Source organism: Amblyraja radiata, chromosome 1 (genome assembly GCF_010909765.2).
Source record: "Amblyraja radiata isolate CabotCenter1 chromosome 1, sAmbRad1.1.pri, whole genome shotgun sequence".
Classification (NCBI taxonomy): domain Eukaryota; kingdom Metazoa; phylum Chordata; class Chondrichthyes; order Rajiformes; family Rajidae; genus Amblyraja; species Amblyraja radiata.
The window spans coordinates 190657551-190670006 of record NC_045956.1 but is presented as its reverse complement, the minus strand read 5'-3'; the positions used below and the strand labels follow the sequence as shown (position 1 = coordinate 190670006).

At 55.7% G+C, this 12456-nt stretch overlaps 1 protein-coding gene across 1 annotated transcript; it reads left to right on the top strand.

Annotated features, from left to right (window-relative positions):
• Positions 1-584: 584 nt before the first annotated feature.
• LOC116989572 (galectin-3-binding protein-like) lies at positions 585-10801 on the top strand. The gene is made up of 6 exons (XM_033047133.1): positions 585-645; positions 923-1114; positions 4413-4544; positions 6490-6757; positions 9486-10660; positions 10698-10801. The coding sequence occupies exons 1-6, from the start codon at positions 585-587 to the stop codon at positions 10799-10801; spliced, it is 1932 nt and encodes a 643-aa protein (XP_032903024.1).
• The last annotated feature ends 1655 nt before the right edge of the window (positions 10802-12456 follow it).

Below are 12456 nucleotides of genomic sequence, written 5' to 3'. Positions count from 1 at the left end.
GCTGGAGTAACTCAGTGGGTCAGGCAGCATCTGTGGAGAGAAGGAATGAGTGACGTTTCGGGTGGAGACCTTTCCTCAGACTGAACATGAAGGTTGTCTAACCTCTCCCTATAGCTGAAACCCTCCAAAAGAGACAGCACTCAAGGGCAGACCAGAACTACACGCAATAGTTTAGAGATACGGCACGGTAACAGGCCCCTCAGCCCACCGAGTCCGCACCGACCAGCGATCCCCGCACACTAGTACCATCCTACACAGACTCGGGACAAATCACATTTATACCAAACCCAATTAACCTACAAACCTGCATGTCTTTGGAGTGTGGGAGGAAATTGGAGCACCCGGAGAAACCCCACATGGTCACGGGGAGAAGGTACAAACTCCGTACAGACAGCACCCGTGTTCATGATGGAACCCGGGTCTATGGAGCTGTGAGGCAGCAACTCTACCGCTGCCCCTTGCTCCAAATACTGCCTAAACTAAGTCCTGCAGAGCCGCACCGTCACTCTTATACTCGCTGCCCGGATGGACAATGGCGACCAGCGTCTGACACGACCCTTCTCTCCCAGGTCTCGCCCATCCCCATGGAGATGCCTCGCCCGCGGACCCTGGTACTCACCCTGCTGCTGGCTGGCCTCAGCAAAGGTAGCGTCTGCCTCTCAACCCCCAACTGCCCTCTCAACCCCACCCCACCCTAACCCCCCAACTCACTCCCCTCAACCCCAACTTCCCCAACCTCACCTTAACCCCCCCGACTCACCCCCCCCCCTCAACCCACCCCCCAAACCCCCCCCCCCAAACCCCTCCTCAACTCGCCCCTCAGCCCCACCTCAACCCCGTGTCTGTGTCACCCCCTGTGTCTGTGTCTCCCCCTGTACTGACCACCCTGCCTCCCCCTGTACTGACCACCCTGTCTCCCCAGCGGTGGATCGTGGTGAGCTGCGTCTGTCAGGGGGCCAGCAGCCGACGGAGGGCCGAGTGGAGGTTTACTATGACGGGGAGTGGGGCACGGTGTGTGACGATGGCTGGGACCTGACCGACGCCAACGTGGTTTGCCGCAGCCTGGGCTTCCTCAACGCCACAGAGGCCACCATCGGAGGCGTGTTCGGGTCAGGTGGGAGCGCCGCACATCACCCACACGCTGCACACACACAACATGGGCCAGCACAGCACGGGAACAGGCCCTTCGGCCCACAAGCTCTGTGCTGGACATGATAGGAAGCTACTGCAGATGATGGTCAGAGCGGCCCGGTGGCGCAGCGGTAGAATTGGTGCCTCACAGCGCTGGACACCCGGGTTCAATCCTGACTACGGCTGCTGTCTCTACCGAGTTTGCACGTTCAATAGACAACAGGTGCAGGAGTAGGCCATTCGGCCCTTCGAGTCAGCACCGCCAGTTAATGCGATCTACTGATCATCCCCAATCAGTACCCCGTTCCTGCCTTCTCCCCACATCCCCTGACTCCACTATTTTTAAGAGCCCTATCTAGCTCTCTGTCATAGAAACATAGAAACATAGAAATTAGGTGCAGAAGTAGGCCATTCGGCCCTTCGAGCCTGCACCGCCATTCAATATGATCATGGTTGATCATCCACCTCAGTATCCCGTACCTGCCTTCTCTCCATACCTTCTGATCCCCTTAGCCACAAGGGCCACATCTAACTCCCTCTTAAATATAGCCAATGAACTGACCTCGACTATCCTCTGTGGCAGAGAGTTCCAGAGATTCACGCTCTCTGTGTGAAAAAAGTTCTTCTCATCTCGGTTTTAAATGATTTCCCCCTTATCCTTAAGCTGTGACCCCTTGTCCTGGACTTCCCCAACATCGGGAGCAATCTTCCTGCATCTAGCCTGTCCAACCCCTTAAGAATTTAATAAGTTTCTATAAGATTCCCTCTCAATCTCCTAAATTCTAGAGAGTATAAACCAAGTCTATCCAGTCTTTCTTCATAAGACAGTCCTGACATCCCAGCAATCAGTCTGGTGAACCTTCTCTGCACTCCCTCTATGGCAATAATGTCCTTCCTCAGATTTGGAGACCAAAACTGTACGCAATACTCCAGGTGTGGTCTCACCAAGACCCTGTACAACTGCAGTAGAACCTCCCTGCTCCTATACTCAAATCATTTTGCTATGAAAGCTAACATACCATTCGCTTTCTTCACTGCCTGCTGCACCTGCATGCCTACTTTCAATGACTGGTGTACCATGACACCCAGGTCTCGCTGCATCTCCCCTTTTCCTAGTCAGCCACCATTTAGATAATAATCTGCTTTCCTGTTTTTGCCACCAAAATGGATAACCTCACATTTATCCACATTATACTGCATCTGCCAAACATTTGCCCACTCACCCAGCCTATCCAAGTCACCTTGCAGTCTCTTAGCATCCTCCTCACAGCTAACACTGCCCCCCAGCTTAGTGTCATCCGCAAACTTGGAGATATTGCCTTCAATTCCCTCATCCAGATCATTAATATATATTGTAAATAGCTGGGGTCCCAGCACTGAGCATTGCGGTACCCCACTAGTCACTGCCTGCCATTGTGAAAAGGACCCGTTTACTCCTACTCGTTGCTTCCTGTTTGCCAGACAGTTCTCTATCCACATCAATACTGAACCCCCAATGCCGTGTGCTGTCAAAAGTAAAAGTTTTATTCATGCAGTTAAATGAATTTGCCAGCAGCGAACTTTGAAAGCATCCGGGGAACCGTCCTCCGCCGCCCTCTGAGGCAGCGAATTCCACAGACTCGCCACTCTCTGTGTGAAAAAGTGTTTCCTCATCTCCGTTCTAAATGGCTTTCTCCTTATTCTTAAACTGTGGCCCCTGGTTCTGGACTCCCCCAACATCGGGAACATGTTTCCTGCCTCTAGCGTGTCCAAACCCTTAACAATCTTATACGTTTCAATAAGATAACCTCTCATCCTTCTAAACTCCAGAATGTACAAGCCCAGCGGCTCCATTCTCGCAGCATATGATTTCCCCCTGTGACTGTGTGGGATTTCTCCGTGTGCTCCAATTTCATCCCACACTCCAAAAACGTATAGGTGTGTAGGTTAATTGGCTCGGCATAAATGTAAAAACATGTCTCTGGTGTGTGTAGGATGAAGTTTATGTGCATAGAAACATAGAAAATAGGTGCAGGAGTAGGCCATTCGGCCCTTCGAGTCTGCACCGCCATTCAATATGATCATGGCTGATCATCCAACTCAGTATCCTGTACCTGCCTTCTCTCCATATCCCCAGATCCCTTTAGCACCAAGGGCCACATCTAACTCCCTCTTAAATATAGCCAATGAACTGGCCTCAACTACCTTCTGTGGCAGAGAATTCCAGAGATTCACCACTCTCCGTGTGAAAAATGTTTTTCTCATCTCGGTCCTAAAAGATTTCCCCCTTATCCTTAAACTGTGACCCCTTGTTCTGGACTTCCCCAAAATAGGGAACAATCTTCCTGCATCTAGCCTGTCCAACCCCTTAAGAATTTTGTAAGTTTCTATAAGATCCCCCCTCAAACTTCTAAATTCTAACGAGTACAAGCCGAGTCTATCCAGTCTTTCTTCATATGAAAGTCCTGACATCCCAAGAATCAGTCTGGTGAATTATCGGGAATTATCGCTGGTCGGCACTGACTCGGTGGGCTGAAGGGCCTTTTTCCACGCTGTATCTCTAATCTAAACTAAACTGGGATACCTAAGATAGACACCTAAGATAGACACAAAAAGCTAGAGTAACTCAGCGGGTCAGGCAGCATCTGTGGAGAACATGGATAGGTAACGTTTCACAGAGTGCTGGAGTAGCTCAGCGGGTCAGGCAGCATCTGTGGAGAACATGGATAGGTGACGTTTCACAGAGTGCTGCAGTAACTCAGCGGGTCAGGCAGCATCTGTGGAGAACATGGATAGGTTTAGTTACTAGATCCAGCACTCTGTGAAACGTCACCTATCCATGTTCTCCACAGATGCTGCCTGACCCGCAGAGTTACTCTAGCACTCTGTGTCTATCTATGATGTCAAGTTAAACTGGTCTCCTCAGCCTGCATGTGATCCATATCGCTCGATTCCCTGCTACACTGATCCCTTTCACCCTCTCCCCCTCCCCCCCTCTCTCTCCCCCTCCCCCTCTCTCTCTCTCTCCCCCTCCCCCTCTCTCTCCCCTCTCTCCTCCTTCCCTTCCCACTCACACCCCTCCCCCTCTCTCCTCCTTCCCTTCCCCCTCACACCCCCTCTCTACTCCCCCTTTTCCCCTTTCTCCCCTCTCTCTTCTCCCCTCTGCCTTCTGCCTTATCCCCTCTCCCGCCCTCTCCTTCCCCTCTCTCTTCTCCACCTCTCCTTCTTCTCTCCCCCTCCCCTCTCCCTTCTCCCCCTCTCTCCCCACTCCCCACTCCCCCCGCCCCCCTCCCCCCTCCCAGGTTCTGGCACCATCCTGATGGACGAGGTGGCGTGTGCGGGCACCGAGACCTCGCTCACACTCTGCAAGAGTCGTGGCTGGAAGGTCCACGACTGCCAGCACTCGGAGGATGCAGGGGCCCGCTGCGACCCCCGTACGTATGGAGAGGATGGGATAGAGAAGTGGTCGGGAGGAGAGGGGGGGGAGAGAGAAAGGGGAGTGAGGGGGTGAGGAAGGTGGGGGCAGGGGAGAGGGACTGGGGGTTCACTGTGGGGCTGGGGTTGAGGGGGGGGGGGGTCTGGAGGTAGGTGAGGGAAGGGAGAGGGAGATGGAGGAGGGGGTCAGGGGGTTCATTGTGGGGGTGGGGTTGAGGTGTTTGGGAGGTTTTTACTGTCCTCCGTTATATTCTTGGCTAGCTTACCTTCGTACCTCATCGTTTCCCCCCGTATTGCCATTTTGGTTATCTCACTACCCTCCATACCAGCTTCTAGCGTGCCTCTCTCCAGTACAAGATCCTACCATAGTACAAGATAACATTCAGTGAAGTGCGATCAAGGTTTTGTACAGAGGTACATAGTAGTCGCGCAGCAGAGTCGCGGGTTTGATCCCGACTCCCGGCGCAGTGTGTGCGGGGTCTGCACGTCCTCCCTGTGACCGCGTGGGTTTTCTCCGGGTGCTTTGGTTTCCTCCCACACTCCAAAGACGTACCGGTTTGTGGGTTAATTGGCGTTGGTGTAAATGCAAATTGTCCCTAGAGTGTGTAGGATGGTGCTAGTGTTCGGGGATCGCCGGTCGGCGTCGACTCTGTGGGCCGATGGGCCTGTTTCTGCGCTGTATCTCGAAACTAAACCAACCAGCTGGGAAGGATCTGGACATGTGTGTGTTAACACTTCTGTATCCATTGCCCGATGGGAAAATGTTGCACGGTTGCGGGACTCCATGCACGGTTGCGGGACTCCATGCACAGTTGCGGGACTCCATGCACGGTTGCGGGACTCCATGCACGGTTGCGGGACTCCATGCACGGTTGCGGGACTCCATGCACGGTTGCGGGACTCCATGCACGGTTGCGGGACTCCATGCACGGTTGCGGGACTCCATGCATGGTTGCGGGACTCCATGCACGGTTGCGGGACTCCATGCACGGTTGCGGGACTCCATGCACGGTTGCGGGACTCCATGCACGGTTGCGGGACTCTATGCACGGTTGCGGGACTCCATGCACGGTTGCGGGACTCCATGCACGGTTGCGAGAATCCATGCACGGTTGCGGGACTCCATGCACGGTTGCGGGACTCCATGCACGGTTGCGGGACTCCATGCACGGTTGCGGAACTCCATGCACGGTTGCGAGAATCCATGCACGGTTGCGGGACTCCATGCATGGTTGCGGGACTCCATGATTGCGAGAATCCATGCGTGGTTGCGGGACTCCATGCACGGTTCCAGGACTGCATGCACGGTTCCAGGACTGCATGCACGGTTCCCGGATTCCATACACGGTTCCCGGACTCCATACACGGTTCCAGGACTGCATGCACGGTTGCGGGACTCCATGCACGGTTGCGAGACTCCATGCACGGTTGCGGGACTCCATGCACGGTTGCGGGACTCCATGCACGGTTGCGGGACTCCATGCACGGTTGCGGGACTCCATGCACGGTTGCGAGGCTCCATGCACGGTTCCAGGACTCCATGGTTGTGGAACTCCATGCATGGTTCCGGGACACCATGCACGGTTGCGAGACCATGCACTGTTCCGGGACTCCATGCACTGTTCCGGGACTCCATGCTTCCGGGACTCCATGCTTCCGGGACTCCATGCACGGTTGCGGGACTGAGCTTCCAGTGGAAGTGGTGGAGGCAGGTTCGATTTTATCATTTAAAAATAAATTGGATAGGTATATGGACGGGAAAGGAATGGAGGGTTATGGTCTGAGTGCAGGTAGATGGGACTAGGTGAGAGTAAGTGTTCGGCACGGACTAGAAGGGCCGAGATGGCCTGTTTCCGTGCGGTAATTGTTATATGGTTATACATGCACGGTTGCGAGACTCCATGCACAGTTGCGATGCGTTGCTGCATACAATGCGTGTTGCAGGCAGATGGGACCATTTCTTCGGCTACAGACTGGACCTGACGGCGGAGCTGCGGGTGTCGCTGCAGGAGCTGTACGCTAGTCGCAGGGACTGCGACCTGAACATCACCGTGATCGCGCTGGAGACCGGCAGGGAGCAGATGCGCTCTTGTGTCCACCGCCTGGTGCTGGCGCTGCACAACGACGGCAACACCATCAGCCGCAGCGACGGGCCCAACGTCAGCTTGCTCTTGTCACAGGACTGCGTGCAGTACGTGGAGGGCATCATCAGGTTAGGCCCGCACATCCCTTACCCGCTCACCCCCCCCCCCCCCCCGCTCACCCCCTCCCTCATCCCGCTCACCCCTCCCTCATCCCCACCACCACCTCCCTCATCCCCACCACCCGCTCACCCCCTCCCTCATCCCGCTCACCCCCCCCCCCGCTCACCCCTCCCTCATCCCGCTCACCCCTCCCTCATCCCGCTCACCCCTCCCTCATCCCCACCACCCTCACCCCATCACTGACCACCGCTCACCCCCACTCCCCTCACCCGCTCACCACCCCCCTCCCTCACCCACTCACCCCATCACCCCACACCCCTCCCCGTCTCCGTTACCCCACTCACCCACACCCTTTCAACCCCCACCCCCCTCACTCCCTCAACCCCGTAACACCCCGTCACTCCCTCCAAACCCCATTACCCCACCCAACCCCCGCTCCCTCACCCCTCATCACCCATTGCCTCTCCTTCTCTCGCAAGGCTGAGGGGGCAGATACGGGGAGGGGGGGGGGGGGGCGAACATAGGGCCCATCTCCAGCCTGCTGGTGTCCTGCCCTTATTCGACGTCTCAAACTTTGTATTAAATTCCATCAACCATTCCTCCGCCCACCTGGCCAATCGATCCAGATCCTGCAGCAATCGTTCACAACCATCTTCACTATCTGCAAAATCACTCATAGAAACATAGAACATAGGTGCAGGAGTAGGCCATTCGGCCCTTCGAACCTGCACCGCCATTCAATATGATCATGGCTGATTATCCAACTCATTATCCCGTACCTGCCTTCTCTCCATACCCCCTGATCCCTTTAGCCACAAGGGCCACATCTAAGTCTTAAATATATCCAATGAACCGGCCTCAACTACCTTCTGTGGCAGAGAGTTCCAGAGATTCACCACTCTCTGTGTGAAAAATGTTTTTCTCATCTCGGTCCTAAAAGATTTCTCCCTTATCCTTAAACTGTGACCCCTTGTTCTGGACTTCCCCAATATCGGGAACAATCTTCCTGCATCTAGCCTGTCAAACCCCTTAAGAATTTTGTAAGTTTCTATAAGATCCCCCCTCAATCTTCTAAATTCTAGCGAGTACAAGCTGAGTCCATCCAGTCTTTCTTCATATGAAAGTCTTGATATCCCCGTAATCAGTCTGGTGAACGTTGTCTGTACTCACTCTATGGCAAGAATGTCTTTCCTCAGATTAGGAGACCAAAACGATACGCAATAGTCCAGGTGTGGTCTCACCAAGACCCTGTACAACTGCAGTAGAACCTCCCTGCTCCTATACTTTTGCTATGAATGCTAACATACCATTCGCCTTCTTCACTGCCTGCTGCACCTGCATGCCTACTTTCAATGACTGGTGTACCATGTCACCCAGGTCTCGCTGCATCTCCCCTATTCCTAATCGGCCACCATTCAGATAATAGTCTACTTTCCTGTTTTTGCCACCAAAGTGGATAACCTCACATTTATCCACATTATACTGCATCTGCCATGCATTTGCCCACTCACCCAGCCTATCCAAGTCACCTTGCAGCCTCCTAGCATCCTCCTCACAGCTAACACTGCCCCCCAGCTTCGTGTCATCCGCAAACTTGGAGATGTTGCATTCAATTCCCTCGCCCAAATCATTAATATATATTGTAAATAGCTGGGGTTCCAGAACTGAGCCTTGCGGTACCCCACTAGTCACTGCCTGCCATTGTGAAAAGGACCCGTTTACTCCTACTCTTTGCTTCCTGTCTGCCAGCCAGTTCTCAATCCACATCAATACTGAACCCCCAATACCGTGTGCTTTAAGTTTGTATACTAATCTCTTATGTGGGACATTGTCAAAAGCCTTCTGAAAGTTCAGATATAACACATCCACTGGTTCTCCCCTATCCACGCTGCTAGTTGCATCCTCGAAAAATTCTATAAGATTCGTCAGACATGATTTACTTTTTATAAATCCATGCTGACTTTGTCCAATGATTTCACCACTTTCCAAATGTGCTGCTATCCCATCTTTAATAAGTGACTAGCAGTTTCCCCACTACCGATGTTAGACTAACTGGTCTGTAATTCCCCGTTTTCTCTCTCCCTCCCTTTTTAAAAAGTGGGGTTACATTAGCTACCCTCCAATCCTCAGGAACTACTCCAGAATCTAAAGAGTTTTGAAAAATTATCACTAATGCATCCACTATTTCTGGGGCTACTTCCTTAAGTACTCTGGGATGCAGCCTATCTGGCCCTGGGGATTTATCGGCCTTTAATCCAATCAATTTACCTAACACCACTTCCCGACTAACCTGGATTTTACTCAGTTCCTCCATCTCATTTGACCCCTTGTCCCCTGCTATTTCCGGCAGATTATTTATGTCTTCTTTAGTGAAGACAGAACCAAAGTAGTTATTCAATTGGTCTGCCATGTCCTTGTACCCCATGATCAAATCACCTGTTTCTGACTGCAAGGGACCTACATTTGTTTTAACCAATCTTTTTATCATCACATATTTATAAAAACTTTTGCAGTCGGTTTTTATGTTCCCTGCCAGTTTTCTTTCATAATCTATTTTCCCTTTCCTAATTAAGCCATTTGTCCTCCTCTGCTGGACTCTGAATTTCTCCCAGTCCTCTGGTCTCTCATTCCCTCCCCTTCCCTCACCCCCTCACCCCCTCCCCTCACTCCCTCCCCTCACTCCCTCCCCACACTCCCTCCCCTCCCCCCTCACTCCCCCCTCCGTCTCCCCCGCAGGTATTTCTACACCAAGACCATCGATGTGACTCTAGCGTCGGTGAAGTGTATCCACAACATGGCATCAGATTACGGGGTGACTGCGGTGCGGGATCATTGTGACCGACTCTTCTACAAACTGTTGCCGCAGGACCCGTCCTTCCGCCACCAGCTGGAGCTGTACAATTACGCGGAGGCGGTGGAGGACCCGCTGCTGAAGGAGGTTTGCCTGGAGTACTTGGCGTGGAACTGCCAGGCATTCATGCAGTCGCTGGCGTGGCCCGAGGTGACGGCAGAAGAGTTGGACACGTTGCTGCAGCGGTCGGACCTGGCGGTGCCGAGCGAGCTGTCGCTGTACAGGGCGCTGGAGCGGTGGCTGGAGACCCGCGGGCGAGGAGACGCCGCCGACCTGCTGCTCAGCCGCATCCGCTTCCCCATGATGTCGCCGGAGGAGCTGGTCTCGCTGCCGGCGGCGGTGGGGCAGCAGCTCCGGCCTCTGCTCACGCCTCGCCTGCTGGAGGCCTTTCAGTTCCACGCCGTGGCCCCGGAGCGCCTGAGACTCTACACCGACCTGTCCCAGCCACGCTTCCGCCCGCGTCTCTACACCTCGCCGGCGTGGAGCTGCCGCCTGGAGCTAGCGGTCATTCCCCGGGCTCAGCCCGCCGCGCCGGCCCGCAGACACCCCGCCTACAGCCGCACCGGCCGCTACGGGGGCAGGTTCGCCTACCCGGGCCAGGACAGTCAGCGGGCCGGCCCGCCCAGGGACCCCGCCTCGCCCGGCCTTTACTTCTACACCAGCGGGCACCGGGGCGGCCGCCAGTCGTGGGCAGCGTATTACCACGCCAGCCGCGCCCAATGCCGGGCCGCCGGCCTCCTGTGCCCGTACGACACTTACCCGGTGGCCGTGCTGTCGGCCCGCGGTCCCGCCGCCAGACCTGACCTTGTGCCCTGGCCCACACCCGGCCCCGACCTCCCGCCCGGCCCCAACCCCAACCCCAAACCCAAAACCAAACCCCCGCCCCGCTTCTCCCGCGGCCCCGCCGCCAGATCTGACCTCTCGGCCTGGCCCACACCCGGCCCCGACCTCCCGCCCGGCCCCAACCCCAAACCCAAACCCAAACCCCCGTCCCGCTTCGCCCGGGGCCCCGCCGCCAGACCCGACGTCTCGCCCGGCTTCGCCCGCGGCCCCGCGCCAGGTCCTCCCGCCCCCGGTCCTCTTCCCCCCGCGACCAGCCCGCCTGGCACGGCCGCCTTGCCCTCCCGCCGGCCCGGCTTGTTCTACCACAACCGGCTGCTTCTGCACTGTGGGGCCATCGTGGTCCACGCCCAGGAGATGAAGAACTCGAGCGCCGTGTTGCCTGCTCCCCCGCCCGGATCCACACCCGCCTCGTCCCCCGGCCCCGACGCTTCCCGCCTGTCCCGCTTCGCCTGTCACACCCGCATCACCGCGCTCACTTTCGTCGTGCGACCCGTCTACGTCTGAACCCCACCCCGGGGGACAGGAGATGGGTGTGGGTGCCACGAATACACCTGGCCGCACCTGGCCACACCTGGCCGCACCTGGCCGCACCTGGCCCATCTGGCCGCACCTGGCCACATCTGGCCGCACCTGTCCACATCTGGCCGCACCTGTCACACCTGGCCGCACCTGTCACACCTGGCCGCACCTGTCACACCTGTCACACCTGGCCGCACCTGTCACACCTGGCCGCACCTGTCACACCTGGCCGCACCTGTCACACCTGCCGCACCTGGCCGCACCTGTCACACCTGGCCGCACCTGTCACACCTGTCACACCTGGCCGCACCTGTCACACCTGGCCGCACCTGTCACACCTGGCAGCACCTGTCACACCTGTCACACCTGGCCGCACCTGTCACACCTGGCCGCACCTGTCACACCTGGCCGCACCTGTCACACCTGGCAGCACCTGTCACACCTGGCCGCACCTGTCACACCTGTCACACCTGGCCGCACCTGCCCGCACCTGCCCGCACCTGTCACACCTGGCCGCACCTGTCACACCTGTCACACCTGGCCGCACCTGTCACACCTGGCCGCACCTGTCACACCTGGCAGCACCTGTCACACCTGTCACACCTGGCCGCACCTGTCACACCTGGCCGCACCTGTCACACCTGTCACACCTGGCCGCACCTGTCACACCTGCCGCACCTGTCACACCTGGCCGCACCTGTCACACCTGGCCGCACCTGTCACACCTGGCCAGAACGAGGGGTCACAGTTTAAGGATAAGGGGGAAATCTTTTAGGACCGAGATGAGGAAAACTTTTTTCACACAGAGAGTGGTGAATCTCTGGAATTCTCTGCCGCAGAAGGTAGTTGAGGCCAGTTCATTGGCTATATTTAAGAGGGAGTTAGATGTGGCCCTTGTGGCTAAAGGGATCAGGGGGTATGGAGAGAAGGCAGGTACAGGATACTGAATTGGATGATCAGCCATGATCATATTGAATGGCGGTGCAGGCTCGAAGGGCCGAATGGCCTACTCCTGCACCTAGTTTCCATGTTTCTATGTTTCTATGTCATACCTGGCCGCACCTGTCACAACTGGCCGCACCTGTCACACCTGGGCGCACCGAACATATCCGATCATGCCTTGACACCCGACACTCCCTAACACTCTGTCACACCTCTCATTGAACCATGCACCTGTACTCCTAGATCCCTCTGCTCTACAACACTACCCAGAGCTCTACCATTTACTGTGTAGATCCTGCCCTTATTCAACATCCCAAAATGCAACACCTCACACTTCTCTGTATTAAATTCCATCCACCATTCCTCCGCCCACCTGGCCAATCGATCCAGATCCTGCTGCAATCGTTCACAACCATCTTCACTATCTGCAAAACCCACTCACTTTTGAATCATCAGCAAACTTGCTAATCTTGCCCTGTATGTTCTCATCCAATTCATTGATGTAGATAACAAACAGTAATGGGCCCAGCACTGAACCCTGAGGCACACCAC

Excerpts from the sequence above, each read along its gene's own strand:
- LOC116989572 (XM_033047133.1), top strand. The coding sequence starts at position 585 with ATGGAGATGCCTCGCCCGCGGACCCTGGTACTCACCCTGCTGCTGGCT. Across the intron at positions 646-922 it reads GCTGGCTGGCCTCAGCAAAG|CGGTGGATCGTGGTGAGCTG; the intron begins GTAGCGTCTGCC and ends CTGTCTCCCCAG. Across the intron at positions 6,758-9,485 it reads TACGTGGAGGGCATCATCAG|GTATTTCTACACCAAGACCA; the intron begins GTTAGGCCCGCA and ends TCTCCCCCGCAG.